At 44.0% G+C, this 25,107-nt stretch overlaps 1 protein-coding gene across 2 annotated transcripts in view; it reads right to left on the reverse strand.

Moving 5' to 3' along the window:
* Positions 1–1,248: 1,248 nt before the first annotated feature.
* Positions 1,249–25,107, reverse strand: part of LOC147905001 (WD repeat protein) — a 45,491-nt gene continuing 21,632 nt past the window's right edge. The window contains exon 9 of one of the 2 annotated variants that reach the window (XM_087389302.1): positions 1,249–1,826. In XM_087389302.1, coding sequence (XP_087245428.1) covers positions 1,657–1,826 — 170 coding nt within the window. In that variant the 3' untranslated portion in view covers positions 1,249–1,656. The remainder of the gene's footprint in view (positions 1,827–25,107) is intronic. The other variant, XM_087389294.1, reaches the window with a different exon arrangement.

A 25,107-nucleotide genomic window follows, 5' to 3' on the forward strand; every position in this document is an offset into this window, starting at 1 on the left:
TTTAAAAGATATCCCAAGAGAGGGGTAAATAATGCATTACGGAAGGACCCTACAAGTATGACATGTGGCATACTAGATTCATCTAGGGAGTTTTGGGGGTCGTTGAAAAAAAAAAGCAAGCATAAGCTTTACGTAATTAGATCTATCTGAAAGCTTGGAACCAACAAGGTTGGCTGGGAGGAGAAACCAAGTGCCGGTGCTCGTGATATATCGGAAAGAAGTCAGAAATCAGTTTCTAATGTTTCAGTATTGCCTATTCCTTCATTGTCTCGTATTCAATAATGAAGGAAGAAAACCCTGCTCTATGATTGTGTAATTCCCAATCACAGCCAACTTATGTTGTATTCTCTCTAAACCTTACTCTATTTGTGTGGTTTGTATTGCCTATTCCTTCATTGTCTCGTATTCAATAATGAAGGAAGAAAACCCTGCTCTATGATTGTGTAATTCCCAATCACAGCCAACTTATGTTGTATTCTCTCTAAACCTTACTCTATTTGTGTGGTTTGTATTGCCTATTCCTTCATTGTCTCGTAGTCAATAATGAAGGAAGAAAACCCTGCTCTATGATTGTGTAATTCCCAATCACAGCCAACTTATGTTGTATTCTCTCTAAACCTTACTCTATACCCAGTGATTGATTGTATTTTGATATTTTGGCTTCTAAAAATTCAAATTTACCCAAATAATAATGTGGGATCGAGTGCTGTAACTGCTGGCCTTCTGTGTTGGTCTTTCACAACCTCAAACAGTTTACCGAGTCTAGAAGTAAACCAGAATTTTAAGCAGAGCAGAGCTTGCAGACTCCTGAGATAACAAATTGGTTCGTAAGATGCCTCTATATGAGTAAATGTCTCATCTTATAGTAGTGTAACTGTCATGTCATTTTATCGAACTCTCAACTCCCCCTAATCAGAGCTCATGCTCTATTTGCATATGGAGCCCAACTAAGAGTACTTTGTAGAATTGATTAACATATATTTTCTGAGCACACTCCAATATAGCACAACTGCTAGTGACTTCCCAGCATATACCCTATGTCACTTGAACATATATTCATCAGTTAACTCTGAATTCATATTTGCAAGAGGACAAATATGGCCTCTGTCAGTAGCATAACCCTTTGTTGCTTCTTTTGATACGAAATTAATGTTCCTGGTTTTCCTTTCTCCATTCATTGTTGCAAGCAAGGAAAGCACATTCCCATATAAATTTCTTTCCAGTTTCAGGCTTTGACTCTTTAAAAGCACCTTATTTTAAACACCTTATACAACCTCCCAGACAAAGGGTCAGCATTAATCCCATACAGCCAGTCAAAGCAAAATCAAGCAGCTAGCAGCTCTAATGAAGTCTTGACAATCATGTGGAGAACAACTAATTTTTCATGCCCAGAAGCACTTTACAACTATGAATATCACCCTTTGAAGCTCCTCTACTACAACAGAGGTTTTAAATACCACTTTACTTGAACCACACATTAAAAGAGGATATCCCTATGACTCTCCCCTTGTATATCAAGAAACACTTTGCTCTTCTGGATGACATGTCAGATGGAATATTTGCACCATTGACAGATACAACCTCAGCACAAAATCTCTATGAAGCAACTGTTTTTCTTGAACTTCGTCTGTTTAAATCCACCAAATCCGTAGCAAATTAATCAACTGAGTTTTTCGAATACTCTTTCACCACCACAAAGTTTCCAAGCCTTTGGGGTACTTGCTCCAGATCTCTGCCCTCATGCCACCACTCACCAACAAAAACTCCAGGACCAGCAGGGCGGAGATAGTCAAAACAGCAATCATTGAAGGGCCATGGTTGTTTAGCTGCACAACAATCAAAATCGTTAAGGAAACAAAAAATATCTTTAATATCAATTGATGACTCTCTCTCTCTCTCTCTCTCTTGGAGGATGTAGGCCTTCGGAGATCAGCCCACGATAGTGAGGTGACAGCATATGGCACACACGTGCTGCATATGGGGAGCTCACATGGCTTAGCGATATTCAATGGCTTGCCACGATGGCCAGGGTCAAATGCTTCACATGTTAAAATCACAAAAGGAGGGACGAGTATGGTTGATTATTTGATAGGATCGCCGGCACTGATACAGGATATACAAAGCTTTGAGATCTCGGGTAGACCTATTGGTCTGGCAGCTGACCATTCTCTTTCGTCATCCACTCTGGCGTCTGGACAGATGAGAGCATAGTCACAAGAAACGTTTCGTCCGTTTCGTTGTTTCGAGGTTTCGACAGGTTTTGTTTCATTTCGTTTTGAATCTTCGGACGAAACGGATAGGTTTCGAAATGATACTTGATATATACAAGGATAGGGGCAGGTAAGACATGTTATATTCAAGTTTAGAGTGAACAAAGTGAAATACAAGTGTCAAGTCCTTAGTCAAGACACCCAGTGTCTAGGTAATCCAAAACACAAACACATTCAGAATTTAAGTCTCCTTTCTCAAGTTTCAAATTTAGACCAATTAATATTTATGGAGTCAAAACTTAAAAGCATATTGACATTGGACATTGGATTCTAGCATCTAGAGATATGAACATCACTGATTCATTGAAATTTGAATCTAGATATATGAGTCATTACTTTCCAAAATGTCAAGTAAATATAAGTTCCCAAAATAGACATATGAAATAATAAGTTCCCAAAGTGACGAGTTGTAAGCTCAAACTTCAAAGTTCCAAAAATGAGTAGCATGAGTGATAACAAATCATAATTTGAAACTACTCAGTGCTCACTACTCTCTCTACCAAGTTCACTATCACTATCTGCATCTTCATCTGTGGATTCTATGGCATCGGAACTCTCTTCCTTCTCTACCCTTGCTACCATCTCCTCAAAGGAATCACTACTATGACCACTAGTAGCAAGGGTACGACCACGATCTCGTCGGCGTCTATAACAGCGTGGTGAAGATGAAGTGCCAATGCTTGCAATCAAGGGTGGTGCACTAGTAGATGCTTGTGCAATAACCCTTGATTGCGAACGTGTGACGCGTCGAAAGTGTGCGTCATCCTCTCGAAGGAAATCATATGCTATATCCTCATCGCTGCGCCTTTGGATGAATGATATATCAATATTCTCCCCTCGAGCCAAGCCTCGCTCAAGCTTTCTTAGAACTTCAGGATCAACCTCTTCACCTTCCAATGTAACACTTCAGCCCCTTCAGCCCCACTGGTACTTTCTTTGTCTTTGAACCGCTCCAAGAGACGAAGGTTGGCATTTACATAGACCAACCTATCAAGCTGTGATGTGCTCAATCTGTAACATGATACATCACATAAAACGTAAATATTTTGAACTAAAACAAGATTGAAAATGCATCTAGATTCTAATTAGTCATGATTCGTAAAATTGGAGAAGACTCAAGACTCAAGAAATGCATCCAACCATTCATAACTTATAAGTTGGATTACCTATTTCTTTTCTTAGTATGATGTCCGCACATATGCTCCATATGTGCTCAGCTGATCCACTAGTACAATCCTGTGATAAAACTCGAAGAGCTAATCTTTGCAAAGTGGGAGTAAGTCGCCCATTTATCTCCCACCATGATACAGCAGATTTCCTTTGCTCTAGACTCATAGCCACATCTCGCCTGAATTGGCTACGGTCATGAACATAGAGGACAGACTCTCTTTCAATCCTATAAGATGAGTCATGGACATTGCTTTAGTGTTAGATAGGAATTAGGATAATGATTCATAAGTAGACTTTAAAGGCATGCATGCCAGAGTCAAAAGAGGTTGCAAGTAAAAGCTTATTGATCGCACAATATACTAGAATCAAGAATCAAGATACTTAGAAGTTAGTACTCACATTCCTTGCTCTTCAGAGGGGATAACTGTATCCACATAGGATGTCCATCCATTCATAAGAACAATATCGGACCAATGACTTTCCTGCTTGTACAATGGATGCACGATGTAGGAAACAATATGGATTGGTTTATGAAACCAGTTCCATCTTTTTGTCCATATGGCACGAAGATCATCCACCCTGTAAATTGCAATATATTAAATTTCAATACTATGTATAAATAAACATTCTCTAAATTCTATGTAGCAGCTCATGAGTCATGATAGAATCACTAAAGAGTTTGCATACCTATGACTTGAGAGAGATCTACAATTGAGCATACTCTCTTTAAGCTTTTGCATGTAGTGATAAAGATGACTCATTGTACTTCCCTCATGGTCAAATAATCTTAAAATGAAGTACAAAGGTGCAATGGCAGCCTTTATGGCTGCAGCTTCTTCCCAAAACATACTGTCCAAGATGTATGAAGTGATTGTACATGCCTCCGCTTTGCGGCTTCCTCTCCAAGCTTCCCACTCTTCACTACAAACGAGATGCCTAAGCGCATCTTTCGTTTGTGTCATCCTACAAGTTTAGGACAAGTTAAGAATCAAAATTTGAATACATAAGTATTAAGAATTGAAATGAACTCTCAATTGGCTAGCTAAAAAAGGATGTTGACTTACCTTTGAAGAACAAGAAAGAGATAGCCAAATCTTGTCTTAGATGGCTTCACAAGATCATACTTGCATACTGCTCTGAAAAGAGCTAATGCAAGGCTCTTTCTTGTTATGAACTTGATGATTTGGCTTGCTTTATTAAGAGTAGATTGCACCCAATCCAACTTGGCAATGTCCTCCATCATCAAGTCCATCGAGTGAGAAGCACATGGAGTCCAAACAATGCTTTTATAATCTCTCTCAACCAATTCTCCCATCTTGGCACAATTGGAGCCATTGTCAGTAATAATTTGGACCACATTTTGTGGCCCAACCTCCTCAATGGCATTTTTAATGTGTCCATAAATCCATTCCCCAGTGATACTCAAGCCAGGGGTGGAGGCATCAACTACACGAAGTAATGTAGTGCCAGCACAAGATGAGACCAAGATATTTATCATGTGGCGCCGCCGCTGGCCACATATGGCAAGTCACAAGAATCAAGATCCATAAGTAAATCATACATTTGTTATTAATACTAAAATCAGCCACCACAAATCTTACCAAAGACTCAGGAGTCAAGAGTGAAGGGTTGTACTTATAACTTACAGTGTCACTCCATCCATCTGACACGATGCTACAACCATATCGCTCCCAACAAGCTCTCAAACCCACAAGCTCCTCTTGAATCTGCCTCACTTGGTTTGTCAAGTGGGTAGTTCTCAAGGACTCAGAATTTGCTGGTTGTAGACCTGTAGCTCCTGCTGCGGCTGCTGCCACAAGTGCACGATGGAACTTTTGGTATGCTGGACACCGAGCTATGTTGAAAGCAAGGTTGCATTAATAGAAGAAACGATGCTCAGCTATTTGAGCCTCTTGCTTCAACTTTGGAGCAAAGCTAGCATCAAGGGTGATTTAGCGTCTTGGCAGCTCTCTTCCCCTCTTTCTTGTTGTTGCAGCCTTGAGATGAATATGGGAGGATGTTGGGATCCTCTCATGACCCACAGCAACACTAACAAAGCTTGATGAATGTAGAGAAGCCACAACATGCGAGGGAGCTTCATCTGCATTGACATTGGATAAAGACTCACCAATGTTGGAAGACTCCGGGGTGATATGAACTTGGGAAGAAGCCCCAGTATTACTTTGAGAAGACACTTGAACTGAGGTTCTTGTTGAAGTAGAGACCCCTCTTTTCAGCGCTTCACTTTCCTTGGCTTCTTGCACCTTCCCATCAATTATCTCCAAAGGCAAAGGTAGAAGGAGCAATGACCGGACCTCTTCAACAAACTTTGATGGCAATCCATCATGGACCAAAAAAATACCTTCTAGAACATGAGTGCAGCCATGTGTTCCTTGTGCTCTCTCCCAAATGTAATGTGCCTTCACCCGGTTTGATGCTCCTCGAATTGTTTCCCCACAATACTTGCAAACCACACATTTTGTGCCAGAAGTACCATATTTGCTAATGAGAACTGAATCTTGCCAAACATCATGCTGAGTGGGAGACTTGAGAGGAGGCATGATGGAGAAGGCCTTGAAATTTGGGAAGAAACAGAGAATTGGGGCAAATTGGGCTGCTGCTCCTTGAGCAGAACCAAAAAACAGCAGCAACAAAGGGGATGGTGGGCAGGACTGTCGATGGCAGCAGGCCCTAGGCGTGGGCGTCGATTGCAACCTGTTTGTGCAAGTCGTCGATAGCGTTGATGCTTGTGCAAGCAACAGGTCGTTGATGGCGCCAGTTAGCGCAGGTCTCCCTTCTAGCCTCTAGGCCTTGTGTTAGTGGTGGCTAGCAGCAGCTAGCTTGAGCCTTGCAAGCAGCCTGCAGATCAACGGAGCAACGGCAGTGCTAGGCTCTAGCACATATGCTAGCCCACGGGCCACGAGCCACAAGCTCATGTGAGCGTAGGAAGCATAGGGAGCAGATGCGGGCTGCGGACTGGAGAGGATGCTGAGTAACGAAATCAGGCCGGGAGGATCGCAATCGATTCGCTAAGGGCAGAAAGGAAAAAACGGGGCAAAAACGCCTTTTTGGGATTTGGGACGAAACATGCGTTTCGTTGGGAGCGTTTCGTATTGTTTCGAAACATTTCGGCACGAAACGTTTCGTCTTGTTTCGACAGGACGAAACGCGTTTTCATGTGACACTGGATGAGAGAGGCAGTGTCCTTCAACCCCCCATTCCCGAGATACCACTTTACTGAGGAGACATTACATGTATGCAGCTGCGAGGTACGAGATAGCCTACAGAATCTAGACATGAGTGGATCTCTGGATGAATGCACTAGTCGCTTAGCAGAGATATTACATGAGTCAGCAACATGTGCTTTCCCACCTAGAGTACCTCCTGCCCTCGCACTCGACTGCCCACAAAATGGTTGGTACGATGGAGAGTACAAAGAAACTCGGGCTCATTTGCAACGAGAGATTACACTTGGTGTCCATACACATAGCCAGGCAAGGATGCTCTTTCGTTGCCTTGTGTGAAAGAAGCCGCCTGACTACCTAGCGAAGCTTGAGGCAAAGATATACCAACTGTTCTTGGGGCAGGACAGCAAGAAAGCATGGTGGATGTTCCATGAGAGGCAGTTACCGATCTTGATTACAGAGCCAGAGACATGGCATGATTATGCTAGATCCATGTATGATGTTCCAGGGCAGCCACCCATGCCTCACCCATCGATTTCTAGGCCGACACACTGTACTTGAGAAGAAGGTGTGGGATGCGATTGCACGTTTGAAATGGGAAGGCATACGATCATGATGGACTGGTTGCAGAGCATTTTACACATGCAGGAACGAGTATGGTGCTTCTATTAATGGGCATGTTTAGCTGTGAGGGCTTTCTGGCCAGCTGGCCAGATCATATGATAGTGCCATTGTTCAAAAGTAGTGATTCCAGGTCTCCTAGTAATTATCGCACGATTATGATTGGCCAAATTTTATGGATCTATATTGGAGCATGAGCTGAGTGATTGGGCAGAGAACAGAGACTTGAGAGCAGCTAGACAGGCCGGTTTTAGATGGGGGCTTCACTACCCTGGATCACATCTTCACACTGAGAGCCATCATTGAGGAGGGACGAGCACGTGGACAGCAATGAGGAAAAGGGAGGATCTACTACTGCTTTGCGGATTTTCGCAAGGCTCTTGATACAGTACCACATGCTCGTTTGATGCAGAGATTGCAGGACATCGGTGTACCCAAGACGGGGGATTTACACATTGCATGAGACGGTGACTGGTAGAGTCCAGGCCCCCGCGGGGATGTCCGACATGGTGGTTAGCACTATTGGAGTGAAGCAGGGTATTGACAGAGGGGGAGGAGCTGGAGCTAGTCTAGATACTGATCTTGTTATGCGCAGATGACTAGTACTTATCTCAGACTCACCGAAGGGATTGCAGCAGCATCTAGACGCATTACAGGATTTTTGTATGGATAGAGACCTCTCGGTGAACCTTGGGAAAACCAAGATTATGGTGTTCAACACCTCGGCAGCATGGATCACCAGATTTGATTGCACTTTCACCCTCGAAGGAGAGGCGATTGAGCTGGTCCGGGAGTATGTTTATCTTGGGTTTACCTTCACAGGGCCACGGTGCTCACTGAGAGGGGCATCAGAGGCCAGGCTGACACGATCATATACAGCATTGGTGGCACTGGAGAGACAATGTGCACATATTCAGTTTCAGGAGCCACGCACTAAATTATGACTCTTTGATACTATGGTGTCACCCACTCTTATATGGAGCAGCAGTTTGGGAACTGAGTCTTTACCATACCAGAAAACAGCATTGGTGGCACTGGAGAGACAATGTGCACATATTCAGTTTCAGGAGCCACGCGCTAAATTATGACTCTTTGATACTATGGTGTCACCCACTCTTATATGGAGCAGCAGTTTGGGAACTGAGTCTTTACCATACCAAAAAACAGGATCTCAAGGGCAGATGGACACATGTGGACGCAAAGCAGCAGATATGCCCGCTTCGTGGGAGAGAGGCTGAGATAGAGGAGCATTACATATGCAAATACACCGTTTACTACGATATCTGGGGGAGGTATCATTGCTTGTTCAGAGAGGGTTTTGGGCCTTTGTGTCAGGTTATGGAGTTTGAGGATCAAAGATGTCTGCGTCTACTCCTGCTAGAGATTCAATGTCGCCAATCGGCCATCTTGAGGAAGCAGACCTCTGTCAGACCCACTCCCCATCCAGAGATCTGTCACTGATTTCTTTAAAGTAGTCCACCAGCTATCGTGCCACCTACACCAGCAGCAGCCTCTGCACCAACACCCCTCAGTCGCCAGCAACCACCATCCTCTTCAAGCGGGATCACTTTGGATAGAGCATGTGCACTCAGTCGAGCACGGCGTCCCCAACTACCAAGGTCATGCCCCAGGCGCCCTTTCCATAGACAAATTCAGGCCATCATTGCGCGACATCGGGGGCATCTGCCGAGACTTGCTGATCTCTCTGGCCTACATAGCATCATGATGGATAGACTGGGATGAGCGGGAGAAAGCAGTATCTCAGATAGTTTGTATCTATAGAGTTCACCTCTTCATACCCTGACACAACCCCAGCACTCCTAAAACCTCTGATCTGCAAGCAAACACAAGAACACACCAAACGTGAGGAAACTGAGTAGGCTGCTCACCACCCAACCACGACTTCTACAGGATGCGATCCCGAATCAGGAGATGTCCCCTCCGAGCCACGAGCTGAGCTACTGGCACGAACTCCCAACCAGATCCTAACCAGCCTGGTGTCCCATACCACCAGGTGGTGCTATGAAGCCTGGGATCTGCTACTGGGCCTTGGGCTACGCTATGATGCAGGCGCGCATCCGCGACTCAATCCAAGATCAGACCTAGCACCTGGGAACAAGACTTGCTCCCATCGGCTCTCTGAAAACTAAACCTCTGGGCCCTTTATATAGACTTGGGCGCCAAGCACCAAAAATAGCGAAGACCTCTAACTGGTTCGTGTTGGGGTAAAGGCACATTGCCACCCCTTTATTAAAGATAGGACATCTATGACTGTCTTAAGACAGTCATAGGGTAAAACCTAATCCTAATAAAACTAATGAGTTTGTGGTGTGGCTCATCACTTCACACCCGCACATTTGAGTCTCTCACTCTCTCTCACTCTCTCCCCCTTTTGCTCTTCTCCCTGTTTCCTTCCCTCTCAACTGGTATCAGAGCCTCTTCTCCCTCTACCCTTGCCTACCCACCCCCTCGACCTCTACCTAGCCTCTGCAAGGGCAATAGCGCAGCAAGGGCCAACGGGCCAGCAGGCGGCAGCGCGAGCAGGAGCGCAGGGCGCGGGCAGGAGCGCAACTGCTAGCTGCAGCAGGGCGGCGCCGAGCCGCGCCAGCAGCTGCTAGCTGCTACAGCCTTCGGGCTTCGTCCAGGCGTCGCGCAGGTTCGCGCAGGTTCGCGCAGGTGTACGGCCGTACGGCCGTCCGTACCGTCGTCCGTACAATACGGACGTCGCCTGTCTCTTGGTGACTGCGACAGGGAGGTGTTCCCTTTTATCTGCAGGAAGCAGCGTTAGGCATCTAGGCACGCAGGCCTAGGTGGCATTTGAGGAAGATAAAGAAAATTTCGATTTTCTTCAAGAGCACAACAGGTACATTTGTACCCTGCACAGGTACACAAGTACAAAAGTACAGCAGGTACACTTTTTTTTTTGGGAAGAAGAGAAGGAGAAAGAGCACTCTGCTCTTCATTCAGGATCATCTTTCAGTTCTCAAAACTGTGTTTTCTTGAAAGTACAGCAAGTACCTTCATCTCCCTCGTGCTTGAGGTGAACAGAACCACAGTGTGTGGTTGATTGCACAGTTATCTGTTTTCGTGAAGGAAATGCCTTGATTTTGCAAAGGACTCTTATGCTTTTACTGGGTTTGAATCTCAGTTTACGGGTGAGCAGATCATAGGGCTTTTGCCTGGCAGTTGATGCTTTGTATGCCTTGAGGTAGTGTGGTGCCAGAGAGCACACATTTGCCTCGATTTCCGCAGTGTGGAGGTGACATTTTCATGCAGGTCACATTTCTTGTGCAACACTCAGAGAACTTCAGTTGAGCCACGCTTGGCCAGGGCGCATCGAGTTTACTCGGTCCCTAACTGTCCATCGTTGACAGTGCTCAAAAGGTTCCTCATTGAGTGTTTGTACGTTGGGATCTGTGTATGTCATTTCTACACAGGGCAGTATATGCATTACACTGTTGGTTGATTTTGTCAGAGAGATTTTCACATTGCATGCTACCTCAGTGTTGAGGTGTTCTTCACTTGGTTCAGGTGTCAGATCAAGGGGCTTTTGCCCAGATTTTGTTTGAGAGCACTTGGGTTACCGACAGAGATCTTCAGATGCATTTTATCCCCTTGGCAGAAGGGTGATTGCTTGGGATTTATCCCATTTTCTGTTGCAGGTTTTGTGACAGGCTGAAGTGTCAGATTTTTTTTTGGTGTATGCCAAGTGGTTTATGCATATTAAATCAGTGCAATACCTCATCTGAGGTGGGAGAAGTGATCAGGACAGCAGTGTTTGTGCTTTGTCAGCTGATTATGCACTGTTAAAGCACTTGTGGAGCAGCTGCAGCATTCTGAAATTACTGTTTTTTATGCCTATTTGAGCACGGTACAGTGTTTCAAAAGGTACAGTAACTGGGGGGAATTTTCTGTTTTGCTGCAGATTTTCTGACAGTAAAAAACAGCACTATTGTGAGTGCTCCTGGCTCTTGATAGAGCAGGTTTTTTTTTCTGAGAAATCAGAATTTTATTCAGTCTTTCTTGACTTACAGGGAGTTAGGTACTTTCCTTATCTGATATGGCATCAGGGGGAAGTGAATCATCAATTCTGAACATAAAGAAGTTGGAAGGGGCACACAATTATGCATTATGGGCAGAACAGTGTTTGAATGTACTTCTGTTAAAGAAGATTTCTAAGCCCATAAGGGTGAAGGGTGTCAAGCCATCTGACATAACAAATGATGACTGGGAAGAGCTTGATTTGTCCGCAAGGGCAGCTATCATGCTCACTATTTCTGATACTCTTGTGTTCAATGTTCAGGCTGAAAAGACCTCTTATGGCCTATGGCAGAGGCTAGAAGAGTTGTATGCCCAAAAGAGCTCAGCCAGTAAGGTTTATTGGTTGAAGAAGCTGGTTGATCTTCGCATGAAGGAAGGTACAGCTATGACCTCACACTTGAGTGAGTTCAATGCCATCTTTACACAGCTTATTGCACAGGGATTGAACCTTGATGAGGAGTTCAAGGCTACTTTCTTGCTGTGTACCCTCCCTGAGAGTTGGGACACTTTCAAGACCACCCTGTCAAATTCGAATGTCACTCTTATGTATGCTGATGTAGAGAGCTCTCTCCTTATGGAGGAGATGAGCAGGAAGAATAATGCGAGCAGCAAGTCTTCAAATGCCCTGCAGGTACAGGATAGAGGCAGGACTCAGCAGAAGGGGAGATCTGCTAGTAAGTCCAAATCCCGCAGTCAGTCCCGTGGTAAAAAGGATATTGAATGCTTTTACTGTGGCAAGAAGGGACATGTGAAGTCTAAGTGCTTCAAGTTCATACGGGATCAGAAAGCCAAGAAGGCTGAAACAAAGGATGCAGGCAATGGAAGCAAAGGCAAAGGCAAGGCCAAGGCAGATGACTTGGATGCAGTGAATGTTGCAGCAGAGGACAGTGACAGTGACATACATGATGTTTTATGCTCTTCTGCTGTAATAGCACATGCTTTGGTTATTGATGGCCATGACATGCACACCTGGCTCGTGGACTCAGGTGCTTCTTTTCATGTTACTCCTCATAGGGAGTGGTTTACTTCCTACACAGGTACTTATGGAGTTGTTCATCTTGGGAACACTATGCATGTCAGATTGCAAGGATTGGCAGTATACAGATAGTGTTCCCTGATGGACGCACTTTCATGCTTGATGGTGTTCGCCATGTGCCGCAAATCAAGAAAAATCTGATTAGCACTGGCTTATTGGATGACAGTGGTTACCACACCACATTTGGGGATTCCAAATGGGTGATTACTGATGGCCAGGCTGTAGTGGCTGAGGGTTTTAAGAGTGATACCTTGTACCCTCTTTATGTTTCCAGTGTGGGTAATCATGTTGTTGCCATAACCGAGCTGCCAAAGGTTTCATTGTGGCATAGCCGGTTGGGACACATGTCTGTTAAAGGAATGCAAGAACTGTCACGTTTGGGTTATCTGCCGTCTCTTTCTTTTTCAGATTTGCCTACTTGTGATCATTGCATATTTGGCAAGCATTCTGTGACTCCTCATAAGAGGAGGACTCCCCAGAATAGAGCACCGCTTGATCTAGTACACACTGATTTGTGTGAGATGCCACAGTTATCACTAGGGGGTGCAAAATATTTTATTACTTTCATTGATGATGCCACACGCAAAGTGTGGGTCTATTTCTTGAAGCATAAGGGCGATGCCTTAGATGCTTTCAAGAAGTTTGTCGCTCAGGTTGAGAATCGGACAGGTCGTAGGCTGAAATGCCTCAGATCCGATAATGGGGGTGAGTATGTGTCACATGCTTTTGTGCAGTTTTGCGAAGCTAAGGGCATTAAACAGGAACTCACAGCCCCTCATAATGCATCTCAAAACGGTGCAAGTGAGCGGATGAATCGAACTATTCAGGAGAAGGTTCGATGTATGTTGTCTTATGCTGCATTACCCCATGGCTTTTGGGCAGAAGCCGTGCAAACAGTAGTTCACATTATTAACAGGTCGCCAAACAAGGCTTTGGAGTCGAAAGTGCCAGAGGAGGTGTGGTCTGGCAAGCCACCTTCATATAAGCACTTACGTGTATTTGGCTGCGAGTGCTTTGCTCATGTACGCAAAGAACTGCGCACCAAACTGGATCCAAAGTCTATCAGATGCATCTTTATGGGTTATGGTGACGAAGGTGAAATGGGGTACAGGTTATGGGATCCCGTTAAACGGAAGATTATACGCAGCAATGATGTCATCTTTAAAGAGGATAGTGTACACAAGGAACCCGTGCAACCTGTGGAATACAGGAGGGTTATTTATGATGATGTTGGACAGCAAAGAATGCCCATTTATATGCAGCAGCAGGCTGCTGCAGATAACCCTGTTCAAGAAAGTATACAGGCTGAAAATCAGCAAGATAATTTTGCCAATGATGCACCACTGGATATGCCAGCAGATGGGGCTGTAGAACAGCCAGATATGGTGGTACAGCCACCCGTCATGCATGACGAACAGGCTGGACAGCAGCCTAATCCGGAACATTTTGTTAGGAGGAGCACCCGTGTACAACGGCCTCCTGCCAGGTTTGTTCCAGGAGCCAATAATGTGGCTGATTATATCATGCTGACAGATTGTGGTGAGCCTTCCAGCTTCAAGGAAGCTATGGGAAGAACAGAGAAAAAGAAGTGGGAGAAAGCCATGCAGTCAGAAATGGACTTCAAAATGATACATGGGACTTGGTGCAGCTACCTGCAGGCAGAAAGGTTTTGCCATGCAAGTGGGTTTACAAAGTCAAAGTGGATTCAAATGCTTTACCGAGGTATAAGGCCAGATTGGTTGCCAAGGGATTTAAGCAGGAGAAGGGCATTGACTTTGATGAGATCTTTTCCCCTGTAGTCAAGATGACTACTTTGAGAGCAGTGTTAGCTCTTGTTGCTCATGACGACATGGATTTATGTCAGATGGATGTGAAGATAGCTTTTCTTCACGGAGATCTCCATGATGAGATCTATATGAGTCAGCCAGAGGGATATGCTGTTAAAGGGAAAGAGCAGCTTGTGTGTAAGCTCAAGAGGAGCTTGTATGGACTCAAGCAGGCGCCAAGAGAATGGTACAAGAAGTTTGATGCCTTCATGCAGTCCCAAGGGTATCATAGGTGTGAGACCGATCATTGCTTGTACACCAAACGGGCAAAGGATGGCAGTTTGATGCTACTCATTCTATATGTGGATGACATGCTTATTGCCAGTAAATCTCAGCATGAGATTAGTGCTTTGAAGAAACAACTGCATAAGTCTTTTGACATGAAAGACTTGGGTGATGCAAATCATATTCTTGGCATGCGGATTACTCGTGACAGGTCCAAGGGACTTTTGTTTCTGTCACAAAAGGAGTACATTGACAAAGTACTGCAGAGGTTTAAAATGGAGGGGGAGAAGTCTATTAGTACCCCGTTGCCTCCACATTTAAAACTCAGCAGTAAGGACAGCCCCAGATCAGATGATGATAAGGCTGAGATGGCCAAGGTTCCGTATGCATCTGCAGTTGGTTCTTTGATGTATGCCATGGTTGCCACTCGTCCGGATATTGCTTTTGCGGTGGGAGTCATCAGCAGGTATATGGCAAATCCAGGCAAGCGGCACTGGGAAGCAGTGAAAAGGTGTCTTGAGGTATCTCAAGGGTACCAAAGACTTGTGCATATGCTATGGTAGGCAGGATGCATTGGTGCATGGTTTTACAGATTCAGACTATGCAGGGAATGCAGATAACCGGAAGTCTACTACCGGTTATATTTTCACATTTGCAGGAGGTGCTATATCATGGGTATCTCGGTTGCAGAAATGTGTTGCACTGTCAACTACTGAAGCTGAATATGTTGCAGCCACTGAGGCTTGCAAGGAAGCAATATGGCTTACTCGGCTGGTGGGAGACTTGGGCATTACAGGAGATATGCCAGTTTTGCATTCTGATAGTCAGAGTGCTATCATGTTGGCAAAGAATCCGGCCTTTCATCAGAAGACCAAGCACATAGATGTGAAATATCATTTCATCAGGGAGGTACTGGAAGACAAGCGACTTGAGCTTGTGAAGGTGCATACTGATGATAATCCTGCAGATTTGCTCACTAAGAGCTTGCCTACAGAGCGGTTTGCACATTGCCGCCACATCATGGGATTAGGATAAGACCATTCTTATTTTATGGTCTTGTATACAGTAATTGTATATTGCTGTAATTTTTTATTCTTTTCTCCCCTTTAGGCACATTGGCCTTTAGGTGGGACGTTGTTGGGGTAAAGACACATTGCCACCCCTTTATTAAAGATAGGACATCTATGACTGTCTTAAGACAGTCATAGGGTAAAACCTAATCCTAATAAAACTAATGAGTTTGTGGTGTGGCTCATCACTTCACACCCGCACATTTGAGTCTCTCACTCTCTCACTCTCTCCCCCTTTTGCTCTTCTCCCTGTTTCCTTCCCTCTCAGTTCGTACCTTGCCACTCAACCCGAGAATCAAGCCTGCCTAGCTCTAAGCCTCCCCAAGCTACCTGAGCTAGTCTTGTGTACCCAGTACACGTTAGATACCAATCCATGCACATGACATACTTCACCTCCTCTAAGAACTCACTCCTAAGTTCGCTAAAAAACTGAGAAACGTCCTCTGGAGGTCCTGTAATGTCTCCCATGTTGCATCCTCAACACGATCCTTCCACTTGATCTTGTATTCCGTAATAGTTCTAATACGAATCTGTCTTTCATGAAATTCAAGAATACTCTCAAGCTCGTGTGGAATAAAAGTCAAATCTGTAACCTCTATTATTTCTTCAGGAGAAACAAGTTGATCATCCGCACCCAGTAACTCTTTCAGTCTACTAACATGAAATACTGGATGTACTTTAACATCAAGAGGCAATTCTAGTTTATATGCAACTGGTCCAATTCTTTTAATAACCTTGAACGGACCACAGTATCTGGGGGATAACTTTGGAACCAAACCAGTACTTAGGCTCTTGGATTCCTTGGGAATACGCAAATATACCATCGTTCCTTCAAAGAACACTCTAGGTGAATGATGTCTATTAGCATAAAATATGTCCTGATCTTAGGCACTTCTAATAGACTCCTTGGAAAACTGCAACATTTCTTCCATGTCTTGCAAGAATGTCTTTGCAGCATCGTGTTGGATTCCCTTTAACCCAACCATAACTGGTGACTTAGGTTGAAACCCGTACATAAGCATAAAAGGACTGTAACCAGTGCTCGAATGCTTTGCACTGTTATAAGCAAATTCTATCATAGGTAGATAATCTTCCCATGAAGACTGTCTCTTAGAAACGTATGCCCGAATCATATCTTTAACCAATTGGTTGACCTTCTCTGTATTGCCATCAGATTCTGCATGGTCTGAGGAACTCATACTTAAAGTAGTTTCCAACTTCTCAAAAAAAAATGTCCAGAAAGTTACTTGTAAACTTCGAGTCCATGTCGCTGACTATGTCAGAGGGCAAACCATACAGCTTAAACAAGTGGTCCACAAACTCGTGAGCCAGCTGAACAGCTGAGATAGTTGTTCTAGTAGGTAAGAATCTAGCCATTTTTGTTAGATGGTCCACTATGACCCAAATGGAGTCATGACCCTTGCGCGTTCTAGGCAAACCCGTAATAAAATCCATGGAAATACTTTTCCATTTATTACCTGGGATTTGCGATGGCCGTAATAAACCCGCGCTTCTAGGTCGTTCGGCCTTAGTAACCTGACAAACCCGGCAACCTACCACATAGTTTTCAATAAATGCACGCATCTTAGGCCAATAAAAGGTATGCTTCACAAGAGACAGAGTCCGATGTATACCTGGATGCCCAGCACTAGGAGCATCATGACACTCCCAAAGAATCTTGGATCGAAGATTTGAAACATCTGGCACACATATCTTTCCATTCCGGAACAGCAAGCCGTTCCTAATCATCCACTGACCTCCCGCCGCCTGTACCATAGGTGGCACAATCCTTGAGTCATGGTCAGCCATGAAGCTCCCATCCTGGACTTTCTGCCAATAAGAACTGAAATGACTATCGGTTGCACAAAGCCCTCTCAAGGATTGAAATAGGTTTGAGGATATTTCTGTAAATGACATAGCATTTACAAACTTGACTCGACTTAAGGCATCCGTCACACTATTCAGCGAACCCTTTCGATAACGTATTTCAAAATTCAAAATCTTGCATTAATTCTGCCCATCTAGCCTTCCTTTCCCTCAATTCAGACCCATCACACACATACTTGATTGACTAGTGATCAGTCAATACAAGAAACTTCGAACCATACAAGTAGTTACTCCAAACCTTCAGAGCATACACAACTGCATAGAGTTCTTGTTCTAGTGTGGGCCAACGATATTGGGTGTCATTTAGCTTCTTACTCTCAAAAGCTACAGGTCTGCCCTCTTCGAATAAAGCTGCCCCAATCACAAAATCACTCGCATCAGCCTCTAGAACATAAGGCCGGGTAGGATCGGGTAATGCAAGAATGGGTGCTTCCTTGATAGTTAACTTTAAGGTTTGTTCAATGCATCATTCCAAGAGATCGGCTGGGTAGACCTGCATCCACGACCTTTCAATATGTTTGTCAGGGGTGCCATGATGTGTGAATAATCACGCACAGACTTCCGTAGAAAAACCGTGAATCCTAGGAAAGAACGAAGTTGTTTCACAGTCTGAGGGATAGGCCATTCTAAAACCTTCTACATACGATCAAGATCAATGCTAATACCTTCTAAAGAAATCTTGTGTCGTAAGTAAATGATCTCCTTCATAAAGAAGTCACATTTACTCATCTTGGCGTAGAGTTTATGCTGTCTTAGAATAACTAAAACAATCCGGAGGTCTCCTATGTGATCCTCTAGCATTCGGCTATATACCAAGATGTCATCTAAGAACACGACAACAAATTTGCCCAAAAAATCTCGGAACAAATCGTTCATCATTTGCTGGAAGGTAGTACGAGTATTGGTCAAACCAAAAGGTAATACGAGAAACTCGTAGTGGCCATACCTAGTTCGGAATGCGGTTCTATCTATGTATTTAGCATAGATACGGATTTGGTGATAACCCGTATACAAATCAATCTTAGTGAAATACTTCGCTCCGGCCAAACGGTCTATCAAATCATCGGAACGAGGAAGAGGGTATTAATTCTTAATTGTCACTTTATTCAATCGTTTATAATCTATACACATTCTCCACGAATTATTTTTCTTCTTTCTTAAGAGGACAAGTGCTCCCCAAGGTGATTTACTTGGGCGAATATAGCCCATATTCAGATAATCTTGTAGCTGTGAAGCTAACTCATCCTCCTCAAGCTCGCTCATCCTATAAGCTAGAACACGAATAGGTTGAGCCCCAGGTACTAAATCTATGCGATGGTCTACTGCTCGTTCTGGAGGTAAAACTTCCAGCAGTTGAGCAGGGAATACATCCATGAAATCATCCACCAACGTTCTCAATTCATGGTGTTCAAACACACTTAAATCATTTTTGTTATTAACAGAGACAAGAAATGAAGAAAGCGGAATCAAAACACATTGATACACATCATAATGAGAAGTGTTTATTATATTCCGAAGCTACATCGCAGATACAAAAGGTCCTTGAGAATATTATCACACTGAATACAAAATTGGGTGTCCTTATCCAAAAAAGAAAGGGTATGCTCTTTCCATCCAATCCAAATATCGTGGGTTTTAAACCACTCTATTCCGATTAACCAGTCCACATGCTCCAAGTGCAATTTGGATAGAAAGTGCTTCAATCTTGCGATCCCAAAACTGCTTCCTAGCTGGTGTGATCGCTAGGTATCGTGGACAGGCCCATCTTCTGCACAAGTTTGTAATTAACAAAGTTCTGAGAGCTGCCCTGGTCAAAGAGAATGTGAACTCTTTGGTCCCTAACTTCTCCATAAACTCGGAAAAGATCATGGGAACCAAATAACGAATTATTAAAAGTGCAATTACAAGAAAGTGGACAGGTAATGACATTTACAGAAATACCTGTCATCGAAACTTGATTAGCTCCCTTAGTTTTGGTACCTAGACCCGCATGGAGCTTCGGTCCCGACGGTTGCATCTGGTTCTTGCGCTTAGGACAATAATTCCTAGTGTGGCCCCGCTCCTCGCATATGAAGCAACGTCTTTCTTTCTTTAACTTCAATGTACAAAGGAAACGGGCACGACCATTCTTCATCTGAGTCGAATGCTTCTTGGAGGCGTTGTCTATAGACTTCGACTCCCCGGTACCAGTTGTAGATAGGAAAAACTTCCTCTTGTTCTTCCCACTCGTGTCAACAATTGTGGTTCCCATTTGCGCTAGCCATGGTATCATCATAGATGTGCGCATAATTCATGGCCTCTTGCAAAGTGGTACACTTGTTATTCTTGATCTGTAGCTTGTATGAGTCAGGCAAACCATCCACAAAGAAACCTAACAAGGTCACTGGATCCATCTTTGTAGCTCTGGTCTGCAAATCCCGAAACCTCTGAAGATAAACTTCAAAAGTCAGATTCAGCTTGGACATATCGAGGGCTTTGAGCTTGCCTATGATATCATAATCTTCCTCGTTCTTCAGAAACTCTTTCCTGAAGACCCCTTCGAATTATATCCATGTTGCAGGCTTGGCTCGGAGTTCCTTCCACCACAATAAAGCCTTTCCTGACATATACCCTACTGCAAGCTGTATTTTCTTGTCATCTGGGTAAAGGTGAAACTGGTATACTTGCCACTTGTGCAACCAAGTGTCAACAACCTCCTTGGTACGAGACTTCTGATCTCCAGAAAAAGAATTTGGAGTGATATTCGGACCTAACACTGAAGGCAAGACATTCACATGCATGAGCGTGTGAACAGTGCTAGTCGAAAGTGTGCGTGTAGTCTGAATCCCTTGGAGTTGCTACGTCAACCCCGTTTGATTCGTGTTAACCTACTCAAACTTTTCATCGAGAGCAGTAGTGAATTCACTGAAGGCTGTCTTCATAATCAAATCATCGTAGAGACCCTGGTCATCCTTCACATGGTAGTTAATCTGATATGAAAAGAAGATAGGCTAGAGAAGAGAATCAAGCAGGTGGCCTCGAAGCTAGGAGGTAGAGATGAAGTGAAAGCTGCCCAGAAAGGAGGCGATGGAAGAAGGGAAAGTTGGTCGATGGAGAAGACAAACTGGCCGAATTACTAACGGGAGAGCACGCTTTTAGTAAAGCCCTGCTTTTCCAAAAGCTCACCCTCCAAAAACAGAGGGATAGTGCTTTTTTAAGCCTCTAGGCCCCCCCCGAAAAGCAACTAGCCTAGATTGCAATCTAGCCCTATCCTACTGCGCACCTTCCTGTGTTCCCATTCTACCTGCCATCACAACCCTTGAGCAGCCAACCGACACGCGGGATCCTGTCACGGGGGCGTGAAATTCTAAGTACTTTCAAAGTCCAAGCGTAGGCTTAATAATGTGTAATTAAACGCGGCATGGTGCCTAGCACATAAGCGTAATTAATCCCTAGCCCAAAAGGCATTCCAAGGAATTAAAAGAGTGGTTGTTGGAAAATGATGACGTGGCATTTTTAATGGGCCCCCTAGAGGACCATGTACCTTCAGTGGCCCCCCTAGAGTTCCAGGTGGCTCTAGTGCCTTCTACATGCTCCTTTGCCATTCCTGGACCTTCCTGGCCTTCTAAACTTTACATGTGTGGTTTTCTCTCTCATCTTCTCCCTTTGTTGAGATTTTGGACTGGTTTTTCAACCTCCTTCAGCTGAATTTCGTTTTTCTTCATAATTCCTCACCCATTTGGATTCCTCGACTTCCATTTGGCCCGATGGCTTCCCCTCTGCCTCCCCTTCGCAGTGATATGCTTTTCCCTCCATGCGTTTGGTAAAACGGGCAAAGCTGAGCACTTCTTTTGTTGGTCGAATTTGCAAAAGTGCCTTTTCTGGACCTTTTTCCTTCTACAGCCTCCTGGGCCTCTCCTCTTGCAAAGCTACAACTTCTCTTGAATTTCGAGTGATCCCACGCGCTGGTTGACTGGTTTTTCTCAGTTTTGGAGGACCTTCCGGCGATGAAACTTCTCCAAAACCTTCTCAATGCATTCCTCTCTAAAGCACGCTTCTTTTGAGCCCAAGAATTCTCACTTCTTCGCGACATAAGTGCTTCTTTACGCGTTTTTCAATGGAATTCTTGCTGGTCGGCTCTTGTAAATGCTCTTTCTTCATGCCTTTGCACTCCTCTTTGGCTGAGAATGCAATTGGGCATTGGCTACTATGTCCTCTTGGCGATTGAGGACTTGGTTCGAGTTTTCAAGACTTGGTGAGTTGTGATTTTGCTGCTGCAATTTCTTTTTGCCATAAGCTATTGGTTGGCCTCGTGTGCCGCCTCTTTCTTGGTTCACAGGTGCCCAGGCAGTGTTACATGAGTCATTCTTTGGTTGGGTACTTTACTGATTTTATTTTGGAGCTTTGAAAAGCTTTGTGAATGCCATCTAGAAACCACTCAAAGAGAGTGCAGCTGGGGTGCAGTGTGATTGCATCTGGACAGCCAATGGGATTACATTCGGAAAAGAGAATGCCTTTGGATTGAGCCTATGGATTAAGTGCACTTATGTGATGGTGTTCTATGCTTGAAAGCCTTGCGAAGACTCCATGAATTAGGGCTGCGTGCTTAGTTGCAGGGAAGGTCTCCCAAATGCAACTTGTAATCATTTCACTGTGAAATATAAAGAAATACCGAAAGGGGTGCCATGGTGTTTAGGGCCAATCGGGTGCACTTGTCTATGTTTGTTGAGGAGGGGCATTCTAGCCTCCATCCCTTTTTCAGTGGTTTTGTTTGTGAACAAATCGGTAAATGCCAAATGGTGATCATGCAATGGTTAATGGTTGTGATATATGCTTTGTGAGCTATAAATAAGTGCTGAAGTGATTAAGGGTTTAGTTCCACTGCCCTCTGAGTGATTAGAGGCCGGTTTCATTGGTTCCATTGCCGAGATGCCACATAGTCTTCCTTAAGAGGTGGGCCTCGGTAGTTTGATGGAAGGATATCTTTACTGCACTTTTTGACAGCTGAATATTACAGCCATAACATGGTGAGTACCCATGAGCAAGAGAGCTCCACAACTCCTCAAAGAAGAAGGTAGGAAAGCCTTAATGATCCAGCTAGTATACAGCTACAGGGAGCACAACAAATGCCTTTTGAAAGGCCACACATGAAGCTACAACTCAGCTCAACGGTGATACTAGTTCTAGCAATGAGTCAGATGATGCTACTATGTTGAATGCACAGCTTGCAAGTGCAGTGACTGCTTTGACTCAACTGACTCAAAACTTGGCTCAAATTGTGCAAACAAATGCCAAGAAGAAGAAGAAATCAAGAAAGCACAAGCATGGAAAGAGTGAGTACACACGTGCATCAGCTTCTCATGGCAAACAGCTCACTCATGCATCAGTTTCCCATGAGGGACAGCCATCAAAAATGACTCAGAAAGTGACTTCCAAGAGAGAGGAATCCCCCAAAAGAGCACTTGAGAAAGAGGTACAAAAAGTACAAGCCAGTGCAACAGTATGAGCAGCCAGCACAAGGCCTTGGTTTGGGTACTTCTACTCCTCAAAATAATAATGTGTAGTACATAAATGTGGCCCAACCACCTCAACCATATTTGAGGCAACAACCTGAATATTTTGGTACAGATTCTATCTTTGATGCTATGTTGATTTCACCGCCAACTGCGCATAGAAAGCAAACCATGTATGACAATGTGGGAATGCAACTAGGCATGCAAGCCACAGCACATGCTCCCATGCCTAATGTGCAGCCAAGCATGGCTCTTCCTAGTAAAGGGAATGCTGCAAAAATACAGCCATCTTTGGGACAGCCAACATCAAATGTATATAACGAATTTAAGGATGGTGGTTCTCATGTCAAGTTTGAGACATATAATGGAGTACAGGACAGGTAAAAAGCCCTCACATTCCTTCAACAGTTTGATGCTGCATTTCTTGGGGGTCTGTTTACAGAAGCAGCCAAGATGAGGAAGGTTGCTACATTTTTGAAAGGCAATGCACTTAAGTGGTACACCAACCTTATGCTTCATTGAGATGCACCTGCTACTTGGCTGGAATTTAAGCAAGTGTTCTCTTCTACTTGGCTTACTCCAACTTCTGAAGTTGACAGACTTTCACACTGGCATGACTTGTCATACAAACTTTACAAGAATCTTGATGATTACACCAAGAGGTTTTGGGATGTTTTGCTGCCATTGAGCTCTTACAGGAATGTTTCTTTGAAAGAGCAAATAGAGAGGTGCTGTTGTGGATTGCCTAGTGAGCTACGTGATTATTGCATCAAAACCAAGGTGGGTTCTATGACTCACTTAATTGAGAATGCAGGGAATGCAGGGACAGCATATGCATGGAAACAGGAGAAGAATTTGGGCTTTATGGACAGCAAGAAAGAAGAAAGCAAACAGGCTGCCAAACACCAGGATAAGAAGGACATCAAATCTGAAAATAAAAATTATGGCAAACTACCGTTTCAAAAGGGAGGAAAAGCCCAATTCAAAGCTGGTCAAATGCGTGGATAGCCTAATAAACAGCCCCGTACCAAGTTATCTGATGAAGAGAAAAAGTCACTCATGGAGCAAAACAAATGTTTTATATGCAAAGGAGAGGGACAAGCCTCTTATGATGAAAAGAGACAGGTCAGATGATGATAAGAATGATGATAAACAGACTGATCGGAACGGCAAAAGGCCTAAACCTTCTGCATGACTTCTTCCAGATGTGATTGGGAGTTTGCCACATGCACATGATGAAGAGGAATCGAAAAAGAATGAGATGTGCAGAGCATGGGGAAAAATCAGAAATCAGAATTGTTTGTTTTTCTTTGATTCTAGGGCAAAGGCGAATTTCATAACTCCTGATATGGCAGGAAGGCTTGGCATCAAGCCTGAGGAAATGGGGCCATCCGGCATGTGTGATATGGCCAACCTTGAACTCAACACACTTGTCACTCCTATCATTGGCAAGTTGAGGATGCATATCCAAGGATATCAGGATGCAGAGGACTTCTATATTATGCCTTTGCCAGAGTGTGATGCTTTGCTTGGGATGCCTTGGATGTACAAGGTGGGGGCTGATGTGCAGATGAGAAACAAGAAGATTTCTTTAACTCATAGCGGCAAAAATCATGTACTTGATGTAAAGTTGAAAGGGGAGTCCATCCCTGTAGTTTCAACTTCTTGTATTTCCAATGTAATAAAGCGTCATATTTCAGCGTACTTGATTTTTGTCAAAGAGGACAGCCAACCAGTTCAGGAAGGCTCTACTCTTTCTACTTTAGATAGAGAAAGGGTTGCTTTTATTTCAGATTTTCAGGATTGTTTCTCAGATGCACTTCCTCAAGAATTACCTCCCAAGAGGCCCGAGGATCATCAAATTGATATAATTCCAGGTAGCTCACTGCCTAATATACCTCCCTATCGTGTCAGTAAGGCACAACAGGAAGAGATAATGTCACAAGTGAAGGAACTCTTGGAAAAGGGATTGATACAGCCAAGTAATTCTCCTTACTGTTCCCCTGTGTTGCTTGTGCAAAAGAAGGATGGCAGTTGGAGAATGTGCTTTAATTATAGGGCTTTGAATAAAGTCACAATTAAGAACCGTTTTCCAATTCCACGCATTGATGATATATTGGATCAGTTGCAAGGTTCCTCAATGTTCAATCGTATTGACCTTAAAAGTGGATACCATCAGATAAGGATACGGCCTAAAGATGTCTACAAGACTACCTTCCGCACTTCATTTCGCTTATATGAGTTCCTTATGATGCCTTTTGGTTTGACTAATGCACCTGCCACT

The sequence above is a fragment of the Dipteris shenzhenensis genome, chromosome 2 (genome assembly GCF_047967505.1).
Source record: "Dipteris shenzhenensis isolate YYH24624 ecotype China chromosome 2, Dip_SZ_1.0, whole genome shotgun sequence".
NCBI classification, from domain to species: domain Eukaryota; kingdom Viridiplantae; phylum Streptophyta; class Polypodiopsida; order Gleicheniales; family Dipteridaceae; genus Dipteris; species Dipteris shenzhenensis.